A 22,258-nucleotide genomic window follows, 5' to 3' on the forward strand; every position below is an offset into this window, starting at 1 on the left:
TCTGTTTTTTATAGGTTGCTACCAGTGGTGAATCCTATGTCCCTGATTTCTTTAGACTGGAGCAGCTGCAACAGGAGTTTAACTTTGTTTCAGATCAAGAATTAAATAGATCCAAACGATTTAGGCTTCTTCATCTTAGAAGCCAAGAGGTGCCAGAATTCCGAAATTATAAGCAAGTTCCAGTCTATGACCGAGAAATTATGGAAAAGGTATTCCAGGTAAGAAACTGCCATAGAGGGGTTAATAAAATAATAAAGTACCTGCTGTGCTGTTAGGTATACTACTGTATATGTATTTTGTTTTTGTTATGTTGTCACTAGCAATAGTGGTTTCTCTTTTATTTCACTTTTATACATAACCTTTCCATGCTTTTTCTTGAATTCACCATTTAAATAATCTCTCTGCCTCAATATAATGATATATAAACTAATCAGTAACCAGGATTCTGAGTCAACTGAACTGCATACAATTATAATTGTAGGGTTGAAAAATATCTTAGGGGTTAATATGGCTAATAATATGGCTAGTTAATTATTAACATGGCTAATTATTGAATGCCTTAGTCAGGAATTCAATTCCATTTTAATGCAGTATTTACTAAGTGTCGTGTACTCAGCACACTGGTAAAGCACTACAGGGAAAACTAGAGGGATAGGATCTGAATAGCCATGGGATGGGTGGGGCAGGAAGGAGGTAAAGGAACAGGGCTGGGCATCCATCCTGGTCAAGGGCAGCAGGAGGAACAAAGACTCAGAGGAGGGCAGATCGCACCTCCAGGTGTAGGGTGGAGGAGCCTTTGAGGAACTGCAGGTAACAGGCCTGTGTAGGTGGGGCAGGCCAGTCAAACCAGATGCATGCACTTTTTTTTCTTTTTCCCTGCTTTTCATGAGCTGTAGACACATGCACTTTTATTAATACTTAACAAGGTAAATGGAGAGCCATCAGGAATTAGTACCAGGAAGATTTTTCATGGCAAAACTATTCTTGAAGAATATGGTTGGTTATTTGGTTCTTCTCTGTATTAGTTTGGACTTTGATCACAGGAGATAAAAGCCAATTTTGAACTACCTTAGGCACCAAGGGGAGTTTACTGGATGATGAAATCTCAAAATAGCATTAAATATCTAAAAACGTGTGAATGGCATGAGTGCATCTGTGCCTGGCCTGCTGCCAGGACCCTTCTCCATCCTCTCTCGGCTTCTTTGATGTGTTGGCATCATGCTCCTCCTTTGCAGACAGGTTTTCTCTACTTGACCACATGGTCACCAACATCATACAAGTTCACATCTAGTATCTTCAGCCAGCAGAGGTGTGTCCCCCGAGCCTGAGTTAGGTACCACTACCAGGCATTCAACTGTGACCAGAGAGTGGGATTAGAGGAGAACACAGCAGTTCCCAGGGCACACACATAATTTTGTTGACAGAAAAGGGGAGAGGCCTGAGCAGACAAAGCCAGATGTATGCATCACTCTCCTCCAAGCAGATGACCTGGCTCAGCTACAGCCAGATGTTATATGATTATGGTAATGTTTTAACTGAAACTTTCCTTAAAATAGAAAAGGCAAAACTTAAGCAGGAGCTTTGGCTAAATTGCTTGGAAGAGCTTCTCTGTGGCCTCTATTTCTTCCTGACTTAACGTTTTAACTTATAACTACTATACAGAATTCTCTTCTACTAGTAAGGCATTTCAGCCACCTGTCTCAGAATCCTGGTTACTGTATCAAAGACCAATTCTGAACCAAAAGTTAGGAAGAAGGTGGAAGAAATATTTAAAACCACAAGTTATAACTTAAATCATATGTGATAAATAATTCCCTGATCTTAAGAAAAGCACCAGAGAGTGCTTTAAAATCATTGCCTCTTTTTAATTTTAGGACTATGAGAAACGGTTACGAGACAGAAATGTAATAGAAACCAAGGAACACATAGACACCCATAGGGCCATAGTAGCCAAGTACCTCCAGCAGGTAAGAAAAATCATATAAAACTGTCTTCATAGGGAGAAAAGAGCCAGCACCCTAAGGTGGAAAGTCCTCTACTCTTTTAAATATCTATGTGAGCTTATGCAAGCCACTTAGCTTGCATAAATTTCCTCATAAACACAAATATATAATTGATTGACAACTATCATCACCTTTCAAATATATGAAACAACCAGGCTATGTTCTGGTTTATTATCAGCGGTTACCTTTTAATGGGTCATGATTACAAGGGATTCAATTTCTAAGTCATGTTTTTTCTAATATTTGAATGTTGCATTGCATTACAATGATTACCTTTGTAATCAGAAAAAAACAAAAGTTTTTAAACCATATACTAACTGCCCTTATGCACTAGAAAACTAAAAATTAAAGCTGAAACATCCTTTCGTTTGTCCTTTTTCCTTCTTTTTTTGTTTCCTTCTTTCCTTCTTTCCTTCAATAAACTTAACTTGCCACAAATGCTACAGTGACTACAGTGCATTTTCCCCATCCAGTGTTATCCACCCTGTGGCTCATGTATTATTTTTAAAAATGACTTATTTATTTAAGAGGTTATTTATTTATTTATTTATTTTTATATATTTGAGACAGGGGGCTGGTTGGCTTTGTCGCCCAGGCTGAAGTGCAGTAGTGTAGTGTGATCTCAGTTCACTCTAACCTCCACCTCCCGGGCTCAAGCCATCCTCCCACCTCAGCCTCTCGAATAGCCAGGACTACAGGTACGCACCACCATGCCTGGCTAATTTTTATATTTTTTGTAGAGATGGGGTTTTGCCACGTGCCCCAGGCTAGTCTCGAACTCCTGAGCTCAAGCAATCCACCCACCTTGGCCTCTCAAAGTGCTGGGATTACAGGCATGAGCCACCGCGCCCAGCCAGAGGTCCTCTGGAATTAGGAAGTGAATCATTCTGGATAAGGGAATAACTTAAGAATCAGTTCTTAAGTATGTGTGTTTTGAGACTGGCCCTATTTTTTGTAATGGTTAATTCATTATTTCAGCAAATTTTGCCATCTTATATGCCGGGAACTTTACCAGGAACTCCAATATTGCAGTAAGCAAAACAGGAAAACCCCTGACTTTAGGGAGCTTACAGTCTAGTACAGAAAGCTAGAGGGTTTACAGCAAGAGGAGACCAGCATTGCAGAGGAAAGTAACAGTTGGGCTGGAGGATTGGGGGGACACTGAGATGACATTAGGGTAAAAACTTAGAGTGTGGAGAGTGAACTACGAAGTTTAAATAATAACATTTTAAATAAGCTGATTTCTTTCCCCAGGTTAGAGAATCAGTGATAAATCGTTTCTTAATTGCAAAACAATATTTTCTTCTTGCTGATATGATAGTAGAAGAAGAAGTTCCCAATATCAGGTAAAAATAATCAAAGCCATTATTATCACTTCTTATAAAAATTATTATTTGTACTCTATTATATGAAAGGTATCATATAAGATTTTTAAAAATCATTGTATGGTATGCATTTGGGCCAGGAATAATGTGTTAAACCTGGTTAATACCTGATGATGACATTAGTTGAGGGATTTCTACTAGAACAAGTCTTCCTAGGGCCTCTCCCATCGCATTCCAACAAAGCCCATCTCACCTCCCCTACTTCCAAATCAACTTCATTAGCCTTTGCCATTTTCTCATTCCCGTTGAACTAAACCTGACAGCACTTCCCTCCTGCAAGTACTTCTCCTGTTTTCCTAGTCTCCCAGTGCCAGACATTCCCTTACTCTCCTGTCGCATGGCAGTAGAGGTGGCTGAGACCCCACCCCCAAGCTTCTGGGGTGGATGAGGAAACCTGGTTGCAGCACCACAGCTGGTGGGCAGAGAGCTGGTGCATGTGCTTGGTGAGAGTGTAGAACAGCAGGGAAGATTTGATATTCACACAGATATTGGGAATTGACTGTATTTGCTTGATTGACTCATTAGTTTGGATAATTGTCAAATGGCTTCAACTAGGGGTGTGGATACAGAAAAGATGAAAGATAATTTCCCGTACTGGTGGTCTTGTGCAGGCCACATGACCTTTTCTGTGATTAAGTCTCTTGGTCTCCTAAAAAGGTTTTTTCTATGCATGTACTTTCTCTCCACCATCAAGTTGGGAAGGAGACAAAAAAAATGTGCAATCCATAGCAGCCCCTTTCCACATATAGAAAGGAGGCTACACCCACATAAATCCATGCAAAACCTCTCTCTCTATTCCAGGCCCACAGTCCAGTCATTGAATGTTTTCAAAGTCATGAAAATTACACTTAGAATAGATGATGATTTTTCATATTGTTTTTTTTTTCTTTTCCTTCCTTTTTTTCTGCTTTACTTTCTGCATTAAGTTCTGAAGGCTCAGGGTATGTTCTTTCTTCTTTTAATTTCAGTTCCTTCTTGGCTTTAAGATGTTTCTGTATTTGATGGTCCTGGCTGACATGGTGCTCCCATGCTGACTGCTATGGAGGCATCAAAGTCTCAGGGAGGACTTACCTCCAGGGGAGGGAGGAAGCATTGACAATGGAAGAGTGTTGTCATGTTAGGACCTCTAACAAAGTTCTGTCTCTGAGGCCCCCTAGTTTGGGTTAGGTAGGTGTCCTGGCAGAGTGATTAAAAACATGGACTATATAGTCACAGTGACCTGAGTTTGAACCCCTGCTCTCCCTCCTACTACTTAAGGAACCTTCAGCAAATCATAACACCTCTCGTAGCCTCTAATTTCTTCATCTGAAATACGGGGTAAATATTATATGTGTAAAGATTAGAAATGTTATATGTAAGGCACCCAAGCACTCTTCTCAATACATAGGAGGTGCTTATAAATGGTAGCTATTTTGTGTAAAACCTTGGAGAATAAACAGGAACAACAGCTCCTGGAAGCCTGGAACTTCCTTGGGTTTCCTTATAGGAGCTGTCAGCAGCGCCTAGACAGGAGCTGCAGAGACCTCAGCCTCAGCTGGCATGTGCCTCTTGCAAAGAGGGGCTCCAGTCAAGAGGTCACTTAGCCAGCTCTGATCCTCAGGAAGGAAGCAGAGAACCATGTGCATTATAGCCTGTGGCCAGCTCTGCAGAGCTGGCTTTGTTCTTTGGCTGTTTCACACAGCCATTAACATCAGCTTCCAGATACAGTCACATCTTTGTTTCTGTTTAGTTTCTGGGCCAGAATTTATTTGGTCCATGAACCTTTCTCCTATGATTCACTGACTCTGTTGCTTTCATCTTCCAGGAAGTGTTTCTTGCATATCATCTCCGTGAAAGGTAGAGACATGAGAGAAGGAGCCTCTTGCTTCTCCCCTAACCCCTTCCTCCTCCCTATACCTCCTCCTCTTCTTCCACCTTAATCACTGGCATCAACCCAATAGTTACCATTTTAGGACATCTACTAAACGCTAGAGCAGTGTCAGGGTGCTTTACACACACTTCCTTATTCAATCCCTTCAACAATCCAAAGAAGTAGGTATCATTATCCACATTTTACAGATGATGAAACAGAGACTTAAAGAGGTGAAATAATTTGCCCAAGGGCAAAGAGTGGAGCCAGGATTCACACCCAGTTCTAACTCCAGAGTGAAAGAGATAACCCAGGAACTGCCTAAGCAGCTGTACACACCCACTGTCATGTGAAGGGAGCAGGCTAATAGGAGCTCAAGAGGTTTGGAAGAGAGAGTAACCCTTCCAGCTGGAGTAGCTGAGTCTCTGGGGGAGGTGGACACTGGCCCCAAGGGATGGGTAAAACTGCAACCAACTAGGCAGACAAGGAAGATGCAGGGAGGCATTCCCTCTGCAGGACTGGCCCAAGCAAATGTGAAGGGTGGGAGACCATAGGCATGTTTGAGGAACTGGTGGGTGAGCACGGTAGAGATAAGGCAGGAAATGTAGGGGCCAGAGCATGGCTTTTCTTCCTCGGATAAGCAGCAGCTAGAATAAGTTTTAACAATCCATGCAGTAGGATCTCTCCCATTTGGGAGAATTTCTAGACTATTTCCACCCACCTTCAAAGGACAAGGAGTTTTTCAGGGGCGTGTGCAGGACCATGGGGCAGAGTTCGGGAAGTCATCTCACAATTTTGCAGACCTTTCTTTTTCTTAGAGTCCTGATCCTGTTCTGTAATCATTAGCATTTTGGGCCTAAGCCTTTTCAAGCTGGCAGAACAAAAGCGACCACTGCGGCCAAGGAGAAAAGGTCGGAAGAAGGTGACAGCCCAAAACCTGTCTGATGGAGACATAAAGCTGCTGGTGAACATTGTCCGAGCTTACGACATTCCAGTGAGGAAGCCGGCAGTGAGGTGAGAGCCCTCCCAACAGCCCGAGATGCAGTGTGCAGCATCCCAGCCAAGTCAGTCGCTCCTTTACAGCATACTCACTCTCATTCTTAACGTGGTTATTGTTCAGCAGGGGACTGAGGGTTCTTGCAAAGCCAAAGCCCTACTGTTTGCAAGTAATACATTCCAATTCCATCAATTCAGGCTAAAGGGGGGATTTATTAAGAACATCTCAAATAACTCAGGACAAGGACAAGAGGTATAGCTGAATTACAAGGGAGACTGCAGGGATAAGATAGTTCTCCTGAGGCCCCATGGTCTCTCACTTGCCTCACTCTGAGTTTGCTTCATTTTTCTCCATGTGATGGAAGTGGCCCATGCAGCTAAATTACCACCAATTAAGCGTCATTTTCTCCAGAGAAGTCTGAAGGTGCTAACTTGGTCAGGTGTTGATCCAAGGTCTAATCGCTGATAGCCAGAGAGACAGGGTCAGAAGCACCAGTCCCAAAGATAGGAACAGATCTCAGAGAAGTGGGTATGAGCTGGGGAGATTCACAAAAGGTGTCTGTCCAAGGTTCTGAAACATATGTGCTGTGAACATAAATGTGTTATGACCACTAGAATTCACTACACCAGGGGCAACAGGGAGCCTTCAGCCATTGGGAAGATGAGTCTGAGGAAACAGAGAAGGAAGGACCAAAAATTAAAACTTCTTTTTTTTTGTAGAGACAGGGTCCTGCTATGTTGCCCAGGCTGGTCTGGAACTCCTGGCCTCAAGTGATCCTCCTGCCTCAGCCTCTCAAAGTGCTGGGATTACCGGTGTGAGCCAATGCACCTGGCCTGAAACTTCTTTTTGGTGGTGCCCTTACCAGTGTAATGGGAGAAAATAGCACTTAATGTGCATTCACCATGTTTCAAGCACCATGGTAGGCAGGTTCACATATAAGATTTCATTTAACTGTTACTGCTATTACTATCTCCACTTCACAAAAGGGGAAATGGAAGTAAAGAGAGTATAAGTGGCTTGGCTAACTGTTTCCTTGGAAGAGCACTGTTCCAGCCCTTGGTGTCTTTTCTCCCTAGGTTCTTCCCCTTTAATTTAGTTCTGTCTCTCTCCTTCCTCTCACCCCATTATTTTGCCTTACATTTTTTATTTTGAAACAGGGTCTCACTCTGTTGCCCAGGCTGAGTACAGTGGTGCTATCACAGCTCACTGCAACCTCGACCTCCTGGGCTCAAGTGATCCTCCCATCTCAGCTTCCCAAGTAGTTGGGACTACAGGTGTGCCCCACCACGCGAGGCTAATTTTTTATTTTTTGTAGAGACAGGGTGTCCCCATTTTGCCCAGGCTGGTCTCGGACTCCTGGCCTCAAGCGATCCTCCTGCCTCTGCCTCCCAAAGTGCTGGGATTATAGGCATGAGCCACTGTACCCGGCTCCTACATATTTGTGTGTATGTGTGTCTTTTCATTTTTTAACTAATTCTTTAACCTATTAGAGAGCATCTACCATCATCAACTATTCCTAATGCTTTGTTACTTGTAAATGTCCGTATAAGCTCTTGAATCTGCTGTGGCATTGCTTTCCTGAGCTCACAGCCTACCCTTTCACCCTGATTGCCTCAAAGCTCAACTGGGATGAAAAACTATTTTTTAAAGAACATATAGGTGCTTCTTGTAATTTTCACCTCCATAGACTATTTTTAAGTGTTAAATCATTTTATTCAACTAAATCAAGGGAGCACAATTGATCCTACATGCTACACATTCAATGCAGATACATCGAGACAGCTCAGACATCAACTGTTCCATTAAGCCTGCCCAAGTCTTCACCATTTACCTTTGCACTCATCCACATAGGGTTTTTGTTTGTTTTTTTTTTTTTTGCCTCCCTCACTGTTCTAATACAGCCTCTGACCGTCCCTCTAGTCTAATACCTATCTCACTTTATTGAGATGATTTGTTTATGTGTCTGCCTTCCAGTCTAGTGTGCAGTGAAGTGTTATCTTCATCTTAAAAGCCCAAAGTCTAACATGGGGCCTAAAATATAGGTACTAAACCAATGGGTTTTTGGGGGTTTTTTAATTTTACTTCTTAGACCCAGGGTCTTGCTGTGTCCCCCAGGCTGGAGTGCAGTGGTGCAATCACAGCTTACTGCAGACTTGGAAATCCTGGGCTCAAGAGATCCTCCTCCCTCAACCTCCCAAGTAGCTAAGACTACTACCAAGCCCAGCTAATTTGTTTTATTATTTTTTTAGAGATGGGGTCTCATTCTGTTGACCAGGCTGGTCTTGAACTCCTGGGCTCAAGCGATTCTCCCACTTTGGCCTCCCAAAGTGCTGGGAATACAGGCATGAACCATTGCATCCAGCCACAAGTGTTTGTTTAATAAAGTAACTGATGGTTTTCCAAAGAGAAAAGAGCTTTTCTATGGTACCTGTTGCATTAAATGTTCCAATTACCTTTGTCTGAAACCTTAGCTGTGAAAGGTGATAGTCTATAGAAAGAGACTATTTGTATTTTGCCCAGTGATGAATGTGAAATACTTGGCAAACCATAAGGTTCAATACAAATATGCAAGTATGTTGTTAGGGTGATGGTGGAGGTATCTGGAAGAGACTCTCTGGATGTGATCTTCATTTGTTCCTTTAAGAACAGCAGTTGAGAAGGGAGAAGAGGATAAGACTCGCTGATCCTAACTCAAGCTAGGAATCCCTGCACCTCCCTTTCCTGGTGAGGCTTGGCAGGCCCCAGGAGATTCCTTGCCTGACATGTGTAGCTTGGGGTTATTGGAGAGTGCAGGTACAAAGAACAGACAGTGGGGAAAACCTGGACTGGATGGAGATGGGGCAGGCTGGTCAGGAAGCTCAGGATCTCCTATCTGTGAGGGATTGAGGCTCTCATCTATGGAGGGAAAGGCAGGTCCCCCATTCAGGCGCCCCCTAGAAGGGAGGAGAAAGGAGACATTTTCCTTTGTTCTCAGCACACAGGCCTGGGCATGGAAGTTGGGGAAGGCTCTAGCAATCTCTAGGTGACTCTGTGGGGACCAGAGCATACTAAAGCCTTCTGCAATGTCAACAAGCTTAAGGGAGAATGTTTGTCACCACAGCCACAAGGGCCATACATCTTTGGAAAAAAGCATCTTCTCAAGCTGGGCATGGTGGCTCACACCTGCAATATCAGCACTTTGGGAACCCAAGACAGGAGGATCACTTGAACGCAGGAGTTCAAGACCACCCTGAGCAACATACTGAGACCTCTGGTCCCTACAAAAAATTTTAAAAATTAGCTGGGCATGGTGGAGTGTGTTTGTAGTCCCAGCTACTCAGGAGGCTGAAGTGGGAGGATCACTTGAGCCTGGGAGGTTGAGGCTGGAGTGAGCCATAATCATGCCACTGCACTCCAGCCTGGGCAACAGAGCAAGACTCTATCTCAAAATTTTTTTAAAAAATAAAAATAAGGCTAGGTGCAGTAACTCATGCCTGTGATTCCAGCACTTTGGGAGGCCAAAGTGGGCAGATTACTTGAGCTCAGAAGTTTGAGACCAGCCTTAGCAACATGGCAAAACCACATCTTTACTAAAAATACAAAAATTAGCTAGGTGTGGTGACTCACACCTGTAGTCCCAGCTACTTGGGAGGCTGAGGTGGGAGGATCACCTGAGCTTGGGAGACAGAGGTTGCAGTGAGCTGAGATTGCACCAGCCGAGATCATGCCACTGCACTTCAGCTTGGGTGACAGAGTGAGACCCTATCTCAATAAATAAATAATTGACTTCTCAATATATAATTAGACTTCCTCTATCATTAATTTCCTTCATACATTTTCCTTCCTAGCAAATTCCAGCAGCCGTCGAGGTCTTCAAGGATGTTCAGTGAAAAGCATGCTGCTTCCCCAAGCACGTACAGCCCAATCCACAATGCTGACTACCCCCTCAGCCAGGTGAGAGATGCTGGACTTCAGCTTTCCACCTTGCCCCTTACGTTTTTAAGAAATGCCTGTAAACTTCATGGGTAGTCTGCTCTCTGCTTCATTTTCTTTGGAAACATACTACTTAGTAAATATACTCTATTTTTGCTAAGTATAAAATAATTTGACTAACCATTGGGAACTCAGAATTTGCTCTTGATTTTAAGGTTTTAGTACGTCCCTTTGTAGAAGTCTCTTTTCAACGAACAGTTTGCCATACGACTACGGCTGAAGGACCAAACCCTAGCTGGAATGAAGAACTAGAACTTCCATTTAGGTAAGCATATTTTCCTTTTTAAAGAACTATAGGACATTTTGAAGAAATGTGAAGAAAGCAGGCTCATGAGAAACGGCTAAGGTGAAGGATTTTGTAGCTAGTGAGCGGCAACAAGATCCAGGTGTCCTGACGCCAAGTCCCATGCTTTTCCTCTTGTACCACAGCTGACTCCCTTCAAGAATAAAAATGGAAAAATGTCCAACTTTTAAAACCCCAGATTCATTGTTGGGACATCCTATGCTCCTCCAGGCTCTGGCTTCTTAAAGCCCAAAGTTTTTCATTCCCTTGACCCCAATGACCTACACTGCTTTCCTTTCTTCCTCATGTCCCCTCAAGTAAATCTGAAACTCCTTAGTTCCCATAAATCATACTTTCTTCCTCACCAGAAATAAATAGGCATTTCAGAAGTTTGGTCAAAGGATTTTAGATATTTAAATGGTTCTTATTATTTCAGTACTTGAAGCAACCTTGGAGATTATCTAGTCCAACCTCTACCTTTATGGAGAAGAAACGAAAACCCAAAATGGGAAGGTGACTTACTTAAAGCCACACAGTAAATTAGAGACAGAGCAAGGATTAGAACTACTTAAGTCAGGCCGAGCATGGTGGCTCACGCCTGTAATCCCAGCACTTTGGGAGGCCAAGGCGGGCAGATCACTTGAGGCCAGGGCACATGCCTGTAATCCCAGCTACTTGGAGGCTGAGGCAGGAGAATTACTTGAACCCGGGAGGTGGAAGTTGCAGTGAGTCAAGATCACGCCACTGCACTCCAACCTTAGTGAGAGCGAGACTCTGTCTCAAAATAAATACATAAATAAGAAGTAGTTAAGTCAGAAGAAGGTAACAGCTACCACTATTATGCACAGAACAAGCAAAAAGAACAAGAAAACATAAAGTCAAATGTTCAACAAAATACACCTATTACCCCAGACACCAGCCCTGCCATGCAGAGGCACGGTTGCTCCAGGCTTAGCTAGACTCAGAGTGGGTTATGTTACAGGAGACCTTACCCCTGTATTGCTTTACTTATATACAGAAAAGGTAAGTGTGAGGCAGGGACCATTAGACCAACCAGCCAGTAGGAGGTTTATCACTGGAGAGTGGTTTTGCTGGAGAAGCACCCTTCTGGGGCCCATTGCTTAGAAAGTCCATATACTAGCTCCAGTGTCAGCTGGAAACCTTGTAGCCTGTCCGCGAAGCTAGCTCAGTCCTGGCAAGCTGCCTCCTTGAAAAGCTTACCACAAGGGTGTGGGGGAATATGAGACTCACCAGGACAAGCCAGCAGAGGGTTTGTCTCTGCATAGAGTCTCTAATCTAATGCTCTGTCCATTTGAATGTAGGTATTATAGTATCCCTGTACAAGAGAAATCCTAGAAATGAAAGCAATGCTTTTAATTCTAACATCTGTGCTCATATTTGGGTATTTTTCAAATGCTGACATTTGAATGCTCATAATTTCTATGTTGCCTATTTTCACAGTCCCTGGTCATGTGCTGTCTTGCAGGGCTCCTAATGGAGATTACAGCACAGCCAGTCTGCAGTCAGTGAAAGATGTTGTGTTCATTAACATTTTTGATGAAGTACTGCATGATGTCTTAGAGGTAAGTTCTCAGTTTTAAGAAAGACACTTGTATTCACTTTCATATCCTCTACCCACTACATAAGTTCCAATCACATTGTTACCAGAAAGGGGTCCCGATCTAGATTCTTTCTTGGATATCACACAAGAAAGAATTCAGAGCGAGTCCACAGTGCAAAGCAAAAGCGAGTTTATTAGGAAAGTAAAGTGGTGAAAGAATAGCCACTCCATAGACAGAATAGGGTGTTCTCGAAAGTAAGAGGAAGAATGCGTTTACCCTAGGTACAATGCTTGTTTAGATATAGGATAAAAAAAGATCATGGGAAGATGTGCTCTGCTACAAGAGTTTGTGATAAAGGATTCGTTTTCTAAATTACTGTATTTTGCAAGAATCTATTTATTATATTTAAAGCAAAATTAGGAATGCCTCTGTTCTCAAGATATCGGGATATCAGGACACTCCTAAGTCTGGGTCTGTTTAGTAAATATTATCAGTCTGTTCCCTTAACTGTAAACATCTAGAGGCCAGGAATGCCTAACTTTCTGGGAATGCAGCCCAGCAAGTCCCAGCCTCATGTTTCCTAGCCCTCACTCAAGATGGAGTCACTTTGGTTCAAACGCCTCTGGTAACATTTTCCATCTTTCTTGTGTTTGAAATATTTGAAACTTGACATGTATCAATGGGGACAGGGGAGAGGGAGAAGGAGCTAGTTTTTTTATTTTCACTTGAGCGTCTGCACTGTGCCAGGAATTGTACTAGGTGCTTTACGCACATTGTCTGATTTAATTCTAAATAATCCTATAGATTGTTAAATCTCTAGTTTATTGATGAGAAAACTGAGGTTCAGACAGGTCAAATGACTTTCCTAGGGCCACAAAGCCATTATGTATCTGTACCAGAATTTGATTAGGTCTGTCTAATGTAAGTTCACATGCTTTCAGCTAAAATCTTGCTTCTTTCCTGCTGCCAGATTAATTAAATGAGTTTCTGGAGTTCTTAAGCAATTATTACTTCCCACCCTTCCTTTAGGATGACCGTGAAAGAGGAAGTGGAATCCATACTCGTATTGAGAGACACTGGCTGGGATGTGTGAAAATTCCATTTAGCACAATATATTTCCAAGCAAGGGTAAGTATCTAAAGTTAGAGGTCCATGAGAGCAGGGAATTTCTCTATCCATTTTTCCTATTAAAACGTTCTTTGTGGGCCAGGCGCGGTGGCTCATGCCTGTAATCCCAGCACTTTGGGAGGCCAAGGAGGGCACATCATCTGAGGTCAGGAGTTGGAGATGAGCCTGGCCAACATGGTGAAACCCCATCTCTACTAAAGATACAAAAAATTAGCCGGGCGTGGTGGTGCACACCTGTAATCCCAGCTACTCGGGAGGCTGAGGCAGGAGAATCGCTTGAACCAGGGAGGCTGAGGCAGGAAAATTGCTTGAACCAGGGAGGCAGAGGTTGCAGTGAGCCAAGATCGCGCCATTGCACTCCAGCCTGGGTGAGAGGGCGAGACTCCATGTCAGAAAAAACAAAAACAAACAAAAAAACTTTCTTTGTGCGATACATCCTCAACACTGGAAGAATATATATGCAAAGCCCATAGAAGGCTCAAAAGAAACAAACCTCTAAAGCCATTGATCTTCTGTCATATTTGCCTTAAGTATCTATGTTCCTTACAATTAGTAGTTAATGTATGACTGTGCAAATCTGATAATTTTTTAAATATTAAATAAAGGTAAAGAATAAGGTGGGATAAAGTGGAAACTTGTCAAAACAACAAAGGTGGAATGGATAGATGCCTGAAAGTAACTTGAAGAAAACAATCAGGGCAGTTGAAAGCCCATTCAATCAAGTGCTTTCCATTAATATTTCTACAAGTCCTCACTATTTAAAATATGAAAAATGCAGAGACACGCTTAACAAAGACACCCTTCTTCAGAGTTAATGGTTTGATTAAGGGGATCCATTAAGTTGACAACTCGAATGACTTAGTAGCTCTAATCTAGGACAGTTAAAGGTTCTGAAATCGCTTTGAAGTCCCAGTATTAAGTCTATGGCAACAGGAGGCTTTGAATCACTGTAATGTCCACACAGGGTAAATGCTGTCTGGACCACAGACTCTCCATTAAAACCAAGACCAATGGCGTGAACCCAGGAGGCGGAGCTTGCAGTGAGCTGAGATCGCACCACTGCACTCCAGCCTGGGCAACAGAGCGAGACTCCGTTTAAACCAAAAAAAAAAAAAAAAAGACCAAAACTCAAGTCTGAGAGGCTTGAATTGGTTGGTATCCCAAGAATCAGTTGGAAATGCAATCTTCCCTAGGCAAAAGGGATTAGCTACAGGTTATGCAGTGACATGTTTGTCAAAATAATTTACATTTCCCTCTCTGAATAGATTTTAAATGGAAAAAAAAATTCAAGAGCACATTATTTTGCAAATCACACTGCCTGTGATAGTTGTTTGGCATTGCTAAATTTCACATTTGGGAAGGTATTCACAAATAATTACTCTAAACTCCTTGACAAGTGAATTTCCTTCACTATATTCTGGTAATATCTGTGCTCTGTGTGGGTGTCTCTAAAACCCACTACCTTCTGAGGCAGTTTGCTCTCTTCCCAATAGCTCTGTCATAAAAGTTTTCCTTGAACTGTGCCATAATCTATATACTTCCCTGTAATTCCTATTCTTAGGTCCTGGTTCCATTCTCTGGAGCCACACATAACAAGTAGAAACCTGATTCAACAATAATAATATTAATAACAATATTTATTAGGTGCATATTTTATGTTATTGCCGGGTAGTTTATACATCACCTCAATTAAACCTCACAACACAATTGGCATTGTCATCCTCATTTTATAAATGGAGAAACAGAAGCCTAGAGAGGTTAAGTAACTTGCTCAAATCACAAAGTTTACAATAGAGGTGGGATTCAACTTGTACTGGCTTTCAATATACTATCATTGCTTATGCCTGGGAAATGAGGTTGGTAAAAGCAGAGAAAACTATTGAACTTTTTTGTTTCTATGTTTCAGTACATTTTGGAGAATGACTTTATTACTTCTGTCATTTAAAAAGTTTGACTCCAAAGTGCGTGCTCTCAAGTGTACCCACATTTGGTCATGTCTAAAGACATTTTTGGCTCTCACAACTAGTAAGAGTTGGTACTGCCACTGACATCTAGTGTGCAGATGCTAGGGATGCTGCTGAACATCCTACAATGCACAGGACAGACCTCCATAGCAAGCAATTATCTGGCCAAATATCTATAGTGCCTGTATTAGGGTTCTCTAAACGGACAGGACTAATAGGATAGATATATATATGAAATGAAGTTTATTAGGAGAACTGACCACACGATCACAAGGTGAAGTCCCACAACAGGCCATCTGCAAGCTGAGGAGCAAGGAAGCCAATCCGAGTCCCAAAACCTCAAAAGTAGGGAAGCTGACAGTGCAGCCTTCAGTCTGGGCTGAAGGCCCTAGATCCCCTAGCAAACTACTGGTGTAAGTCCAAGAGTCCAAAAACTGAAGAACTTGGAGTCTAATGTTTGAGGGCAGGAAGCATCCAGCATGGGAGAAAGATGAAGGGGGGAAGTCTCAGCCAGTCTAGTCCTTCCACATTCTTCTGCCTGCTCTTCTCCTAGCCATGCTGGCAGCTGATCAGATGGTGCCCACCCAGATTGAGGGTGCCCACCCAGTCCACTGACTCAAATGTTAATCTCCCTTGGCAGCACACTCACAGACACACCCAGGAACAATACTTTGTATCCTTCAGTCCAATCAAGTTGATACTTAACCACCATAGTGCCCAAGCTGAGAAACCCTGTCTTAAATCCTTATACTTCAAATCTTCAAAAATGGCACACATTCCCTCCTGTGTCATCTATTTTACAGAACAAACAAGCTCGGTTATTTCAGCTGTACTTTCCATGCCATAGTTTTTTGTTTTCATTTTTGAGACAGAGTCTGGTTCTGTCATCCAGGCTGGAGTGCAGTGGCGCCATCTCGGCTCACTGCAACCTCCACCTCCCAGGTTCAAGCGATTGTCCTGCGTCAGCCTCCCAAGTAGCTGGGACCACAGGCGTGTGCCACCACACCTGGCTAATTTTTGTATTTTTGGTAAAGATGGAGTTTCACCATGTTGGCCAGGCTTGTCTCAAACTCCTGACCTCAAGTGTTCTACCTGCCTCGGCCTCCCAAAGTGCTGGGATATCTGGCGTGAGCCACTGTGCCTGGCCTGCCATCGTTTTTATACTCTTGTTTTCCTGTATCCTTAGATAACATTTGATCTAAGCTTTGGAATATAATTAAAATTCTGAAAAATGGAGATGGGAAGCTGGGCATTCTAGAAATGGGGAATGGCCAGTAGCCAATATTTATTGATTGCTTACCATATGCTGGACATTTTTCTTAGTGTTTTATATCTATTCATTCACTACTCATAACAACCCCACAAAGTAGATACTATTATTGTCTCTTTTTACTAATGAGGAAGCCTCAGATTCCTCATTTGTAAACCAAGTTTTGAACCCAAAACTGCGTTTAAACCAAGATTTGAACCTAAGCAAATTGTGTATTCAGTATACCCTCTGCTAAACAATGAAAAGAAGGCAAGGAAGTACAGAGCCCTTTCTGGCGAGTGCTTAGAGAGATGAGATTAGAAAGATGGGATTGGCTTTGAATGCCAGTCTGAGCAATTTTGGTTCAATTTATTAAACAATAAGGAGTTGACACTTGCCTCTGAACTTCTGTTGGAAAAAGCATCAGGATGTTTACCAAGTCATATTTTCTTCACAGATTGATGGAACATTTAAAATAGATATTCCCCCAGTTCTTCTGGGCTACAGTAAGGAGCGAAATATGATTCTTGAGTGGGGTTTTGATTCTGTCCGAAGCTTAAGTGAAGGCTCCTACATTACCCTCTTTATTACCATTGAGCCCCAGCTGGTTCCTGGAGAGTCCATTCGAGAAAAGGTAACTACTTATAGTTTGGAAACCCATGTCTATGTTGCTAAAACACAAGAAATGCTTGCTAGGCTATACTTTTATGAACTTTTTCTTACACAAACAAAGCCTTCCTTACTTCAATCTCCATTTATTACTCTTTCAGTTTAGACAGAATGGTGGTGAGAAAACAGATGTGTGGGTTTGTACTTTCACTGAACCAGTAATCGGGTCAATCAGCAATATGTTTATATTTGTCTTGCTTTGCCTAAAACTTAAGACTTTTAGTCAAAGCAAGGCAAATATAAACATGCTCTACTTCTAGAAGAATGTTCTCAATGTGAAGAAAATGAAATATCACAAACTAGAAAATCAGATTGCTCTTTTATTTGACAAGTATTGGCAAGAATACATTTCCATGTCTGATCTTACATCCTTGGCTATGGTATGCATTGAATCAATTCATAGGATCATAAGACTAGATGACCTTCATGAGTCACCTCAATTCATTTCATGAAATAAATATACGTACAAGTATGCTTTTAAACAGCTCTAGAAAAGAGTTTCCAGAACTTTCACTGGTTAGCAACTGTCCCTGAACCTTCATTAAACCTATTTATGCCTAGTGTTCCATTACTGGAACGCTATGCATGTGGGAGTTATTTATATCCTACCTCTCAAGGTCATTTCCAAGGTCTGATTGCAAAAATTCAAAAAATTGCAACCTCAGGCATAAATGTGTTAAGAAATAAATGTCTTCCTGTAACATAGTTGTACAGCATTTATACATACTGCCCTCATTGGATTTGGGAGAATATATTGATGGTGACCTCTTATTCATATGTAAACAAATACAGTAATAACATCAACAACCACCACCATGATGTACTGAATCCGTACTTTGTCCTTAGCACTATGTCAAACCTTGGATGCATGTTCTGACCTGAATATGCATAGGTGCCTTGGACAAGGGGTCTCCAACTTACAGAAGAGGAAAATAAGCTTCAATTTATGCAGGGTGACATAGGCAGAGGTAACACATGTCTGTCTGACTCTAAACCATACATATTCAGCATATATTTACTGCACATCTTCTATGTGACAGACATTTCTTAGGCACTGGGAGTACAGTAGGCTAGAAAAGCAAATAAAAATTCCTCCAAGCTTACATTCACATGTAAGCGTAAGTTGTTAACTACTAACCTATAGTGCACAGATTACTGTGCTTACTCTAGTCTATCCATTATAATTAAGACTTAGATAGAGATGGAAAAAAACAAACATACTCCTTTTTTTCCAGTATTACAATTTGGTTCCCAGAGAAAAATATTATCACTATCTCCCATCTGCAATGCACTGAAATTTAAATTAATTGTATATTTTGTCAGTAAAACAGTGCTTCTCTAGATATATGCATTTCAAAATATTTTAGAAAGGGAAAATATATTCTGAATGTTTGTCTTCATGTATAATATAAATTCAAATGAACGCCAACAAACATGTTTACACGCAAAAATACTTCCAGACAAAAGATGATTTTGCTGTTTCTATGTATATGTAACAGAAGAACAGGCAGTCAGCTAGGACCCCACCTTGGGGGTGTGTTTCTAAAACACGTGAAAGCAGTCTATCCTGGCAGAAAGGATGAAAGCCCAAGCCTCCTCCACACTAGGCATCCCTCACGGGCCCTGACTTCTTACTGCAGGACTTTAAAGAGGCCTCCAGGGCTCTGAACCACAGTCCTCAAGTCCTGCAGCCTTTCTTCCCTAAAGCTATTAAATGGCAGTCAGATTCTGCCTTTGGTGGCAGGTCACTACCACACTGTGGCTGTAGAAAGCATTTATCTTAGACCTCTAAAATGAGGGCTTAAAAAACCCCTATGGAAGGCAGATTCTTTGTGGCTGTTTGATAAGGAAGGCATGTTGATTGACAGAACCCTTATGTCCAAAAGAGGCAATGGCAGAAAACACTGCTCAGTGATTCACTTGCAGACAATTCAGGAAAGAGAAGGTCTCATCCTAAAATTATAGGGTCGACAACCTGGAATTGTTTTTCCACTTACAGCAATACTTCCCGGATTAGCAGATTAGAGTCTCTCCTCTACCACCATGCCATATGGAACCATTCCATAGGATGTTTTAAATATATTTACCAATGGAAAATTTGTAAAGACGGGTAGAAACTACTGAAACTCTTATTTTAATATCACTTACATGATCTTGTTAAAAATGTTTTTTTAAAGATTATTTCTGTTACTAAAGCCTGCCTCTTGTTTCTTTTTCTTTCTTGCCTCTGATAGATGAGTAACATGCTTAAGAAGGTACTAAGTATTTTGTTTTACTATTTTATTGGTCAATAGTTATTAGGCTTTAATTAGCTGCTTCTGTCCACTGCCACCTGAGGGACAGGTGTTATGTCCTAACGTATGTGTAATGCCTGGGCATTGAATTACAGATGTCTCCAGTTCCATGAGGAATGTCCTGCCTTATCTTTTGGCCCATTTCATTTTATCAGAAAGACTGTTAGTTAGCTTTGAATCTAAGAAGTCATCAGTCTGAATGTCACCTGCATACTGGGAGCTAGCTCTACTCTTTGCAAATCTATAAAACCCACGAGCTGCTTCTTACAGTGTATCTCTGAAAGTTATTTCTGGTGGGTTGGGGCTGTCTCAGTACAGCTTTTCTTTTTTGTTGTTGTTTTTTGTTTTTGAGAGAGGGTCTTGCCCTGTCACCCAGCTGGAGTGCAGTGGTGCCATCACAGCTTGCTGCAGCCTCGACCTCTTCAGCCCAAGTGATGCTCCTACCTCAGCCTCCCAAGTACTGGGACCACAGGCATGTGCCACTAGGCACAGCTAATTTTGTTTATTTTTTTTGTAGAGTTGAGGTCTCCTTTTGTTGACCAGGCTGCTTTCAAACTCCTGGGCTCAAGTGATCCTCCGGCGTCAGCCTCCCAAAGTGCTGAGATTACAGGTGTGAGCCACTGCACCTGGCCAGTGTAGCTTTTCAAAGGCAACATACACCCATTCAGTTTTTTATAAATGTTTACATTAGAGGCCAAAGAATTGAGCCAGTCAAGAACCTTTCAAATTTTCTGTTGAATCAAACTGAAATTTGTCAGCTCCACCTTAATTTGTTTCATCATAAATGACCCAAATTCTTTCAGTATTTAACTTCTCCTTGGCACTTCTTAGATCACTAACATAGCATACTACTAATCCTTAAATTCCTGTTTCACACCATAAAATGGCATCTTGGTGGCCTAGACAAGTATTAAAGACTAAATGCTTACCATGTGTATGCTAGGTGTACATAAGGAATATTCAAACACAGGCCTCAAGAAGGACTGCTTATAGAGGCAAGTGACTCAAGAGAACATTCCAATCAAAGTGGTAGAAAAAGCTTTAGACACACTTTTTTTTTTTTTTTAACTTGGAATGCCAATAATCAGTACTGATTCAAGATTGTTGTTGTTCTTTTGGACAGTGCCTATAGCTGCCTCTCTTACATGCTCCCACAGCACTGTAGGTCTCAAGTCCCTGATTGCTTATTAATGTTCTCCTGTAGACTAAAAGTTCTTTTGGAGGATTCTTCCATACTCATTTATCCAGAGTGCCTGGAATTTTTCAGACTCCCAACATTTTTCAAAACTTGGATGAATGAGTAAATGAAATAGTTTAGAGGAACACAGATGAATTCAACTGTGTCCTTTTTTGCACATCATTCTTGTTTTATAATTCTCCATTTTTCCACAATTACAATTACTCCTGGACTGACCATTCTACATTAGAAATCTGTGATACACCTACACCAAAGCCGTATGAGCTTACCTCTTTCACTTAGTTACATATTCATCGTAACTTTTATTAGGTAGCTACTATGTCTTGGCACTATGCTCAGCAGTAGGCAGTTATGACTGTGATGATGTTAAGATTTAGATGTCAAGGGACATTTTATGAGGATATATAGGAGGCTTCTGGAGATGTCTCCATCCTAAATAACCCCTACAGCCACTACTCCAACTTCTTAGGGTATAGTAATCAAATCTGAAATAGAAGCCACAGTTCAGCCCCAATATAAGGGGCAGACAAGAACAACTGGGATAATCAAGATTCTATTTGAGGTCATAAAAAGTAATGAAGTGTTTTCCATTGCCTCATTCATTCACTCATTTGTTAAATACTTACTATGTGCCAAGTAGTATTCTCCACACTGGAGATAAAAAAACAAAATCCCTGAAGTCAGGAATCTTACTTTGTGGGAAAGACTGAGAAAACAAATATATCACAATGTCAAAAACATTTTCAAGCACTGCCTCTAAATTCTGTTTTAAAATTATTATTCTTTTTTAACAGAGTCTCACTCTGTTGCCCAGGTTGGAGTGCAGTGGCTCAATCTCAGCTCACTGCAACCTCCGCCTCCCAGGCTCAAGTGAGCCCCCTACCTTAGCCTCCCAAGTAGCTGGGACTACAAGCACGCATCACTACACCTGGTTTGTTTTGTGTTTTTTTTTTTTTTTTTTTTTTAATAGAGACAGGGTCCCATTATGTTGCCCAGGCTGGTCTCAAACTCCTGAGCTCAGGTGATCCTCTTGTCTCAGCCTCTCAAAGTGCTGGGATTGCAGGTGTGAGACACTGTGCCCAGCCCCCAAAATTAATTTTTAAAATAAAATTTTCAATTTGTTCTGAAATCCTTTAAAATGTAACCAACTATGAAAATATTTTTATACAAAAAAAATTTAAAGATATTTAAAGACCCACTCTTTTTCATGTTATTTTTGTTAGTAGCAGCTTTAGCGGGGGAAATGACAATATCTGTGTAAAGGAAATCTACATTCGTTCTGTTTCATCTGCTTTGAGTTACTTTTTAAAAGTCTGGGAATTGGTGGCTGGATGTAGTGGCTCACGCCTGTAATCCCATTGCTTTAGGAGGCCAAAGTGGGAGAATCACTTGAGCCCAGGAGTTTGAGGGTACAGTAAGCTGTGTTTGTGCCACTGCACTTCAGCCTAGGTGACAGAATAAGACCCTGTCTCAAAAAAAAAAAGTCTGGGAATTGTTTGCTCATCTTGGCTCAGAGAACCAAGATGAGCAACCAGTTATTTAAAATAATTCTTATACATTTGATGTTTCTAGTTCTGCCTCTTTTTTCCTTTGAGATCCATTACTATCAGTTATTTCACTGCTTATGGACTTGAAACATTTTAACACATTGATATAGATCCATAAATTTGCTGCCCATTTAACATGAGTTGCTTAAGATTTACAT

General features: G+C 41.5%; 1 protein-coding gene across 13 annotated transcripts in view; it reads left to right on the forward strand.

Annotated features, from left to right (window-relative positions):
- Positions 1–22,258, forward strand: part of CC2D2A (coiled-coil and C2 domain containing 2A) — a 142,128-nt gene that overhangs the window by 97,890 nt on the left and 21,980 nt on the right. For 8 of the 13 annotated variants that reach the window (XM_009447370.5, XM_063808640.1, XM_016951368.4 and 5 more), the window contains 10 exons: positions 15–218; positions 1,875–1,967; positions 3,258–3,349; positions 6,084–6,251; positions 10,062–10,167; positions 10,362–10,471; positions 11,976–12,072; positions 13,081–13,179; positions 16,850–17,026; positions 19,296–19,316. In XM_009447370.5, the coding sequence (XP_009445645.3) occupies positions 15–218; positions 1,875–1,967; positions 3,258–3,349; positions 6,084–6,251; positions 10,062–10,167; positions 10,362–10,471; positions 11,976–12,072; positions 13,081–13,179; positions 16,850–17,026; positions 19,296–19,316 (1,167 nt within the window). The remainder of the gene's footprint in view (positions 1–14; positions 219–1,874; positions 1,968–3,257; positions 3,350–6,083; positions 6,252–10,061; positions 10,168–10,361; positions 10,472–11,975; positions 12,073–13,080; positions 13,180–16,849; positions 17,027–19,295; positions 19,317–22,258) is intronic. The other 5 variants (XM_063808637.1, XM_063808638.1, XM_009447369.5 and 2 more) reach the window with 2 other exon arrangements.

The sequence above is a fragment of the Pan troglodytes genome, chromosome 3 (assembly GCF_028858775.2).
Source record: "Pan troglodytes isolate AG18354 chromosome 3, NHGRI_mPanTro3-v2.0_pri, whole genome shotgun sequence".
NCBI lineage: Eukaryota > Metazoa > Chordata > Mammalia > Primates > Hominidae > Pan > Pan troglodytes.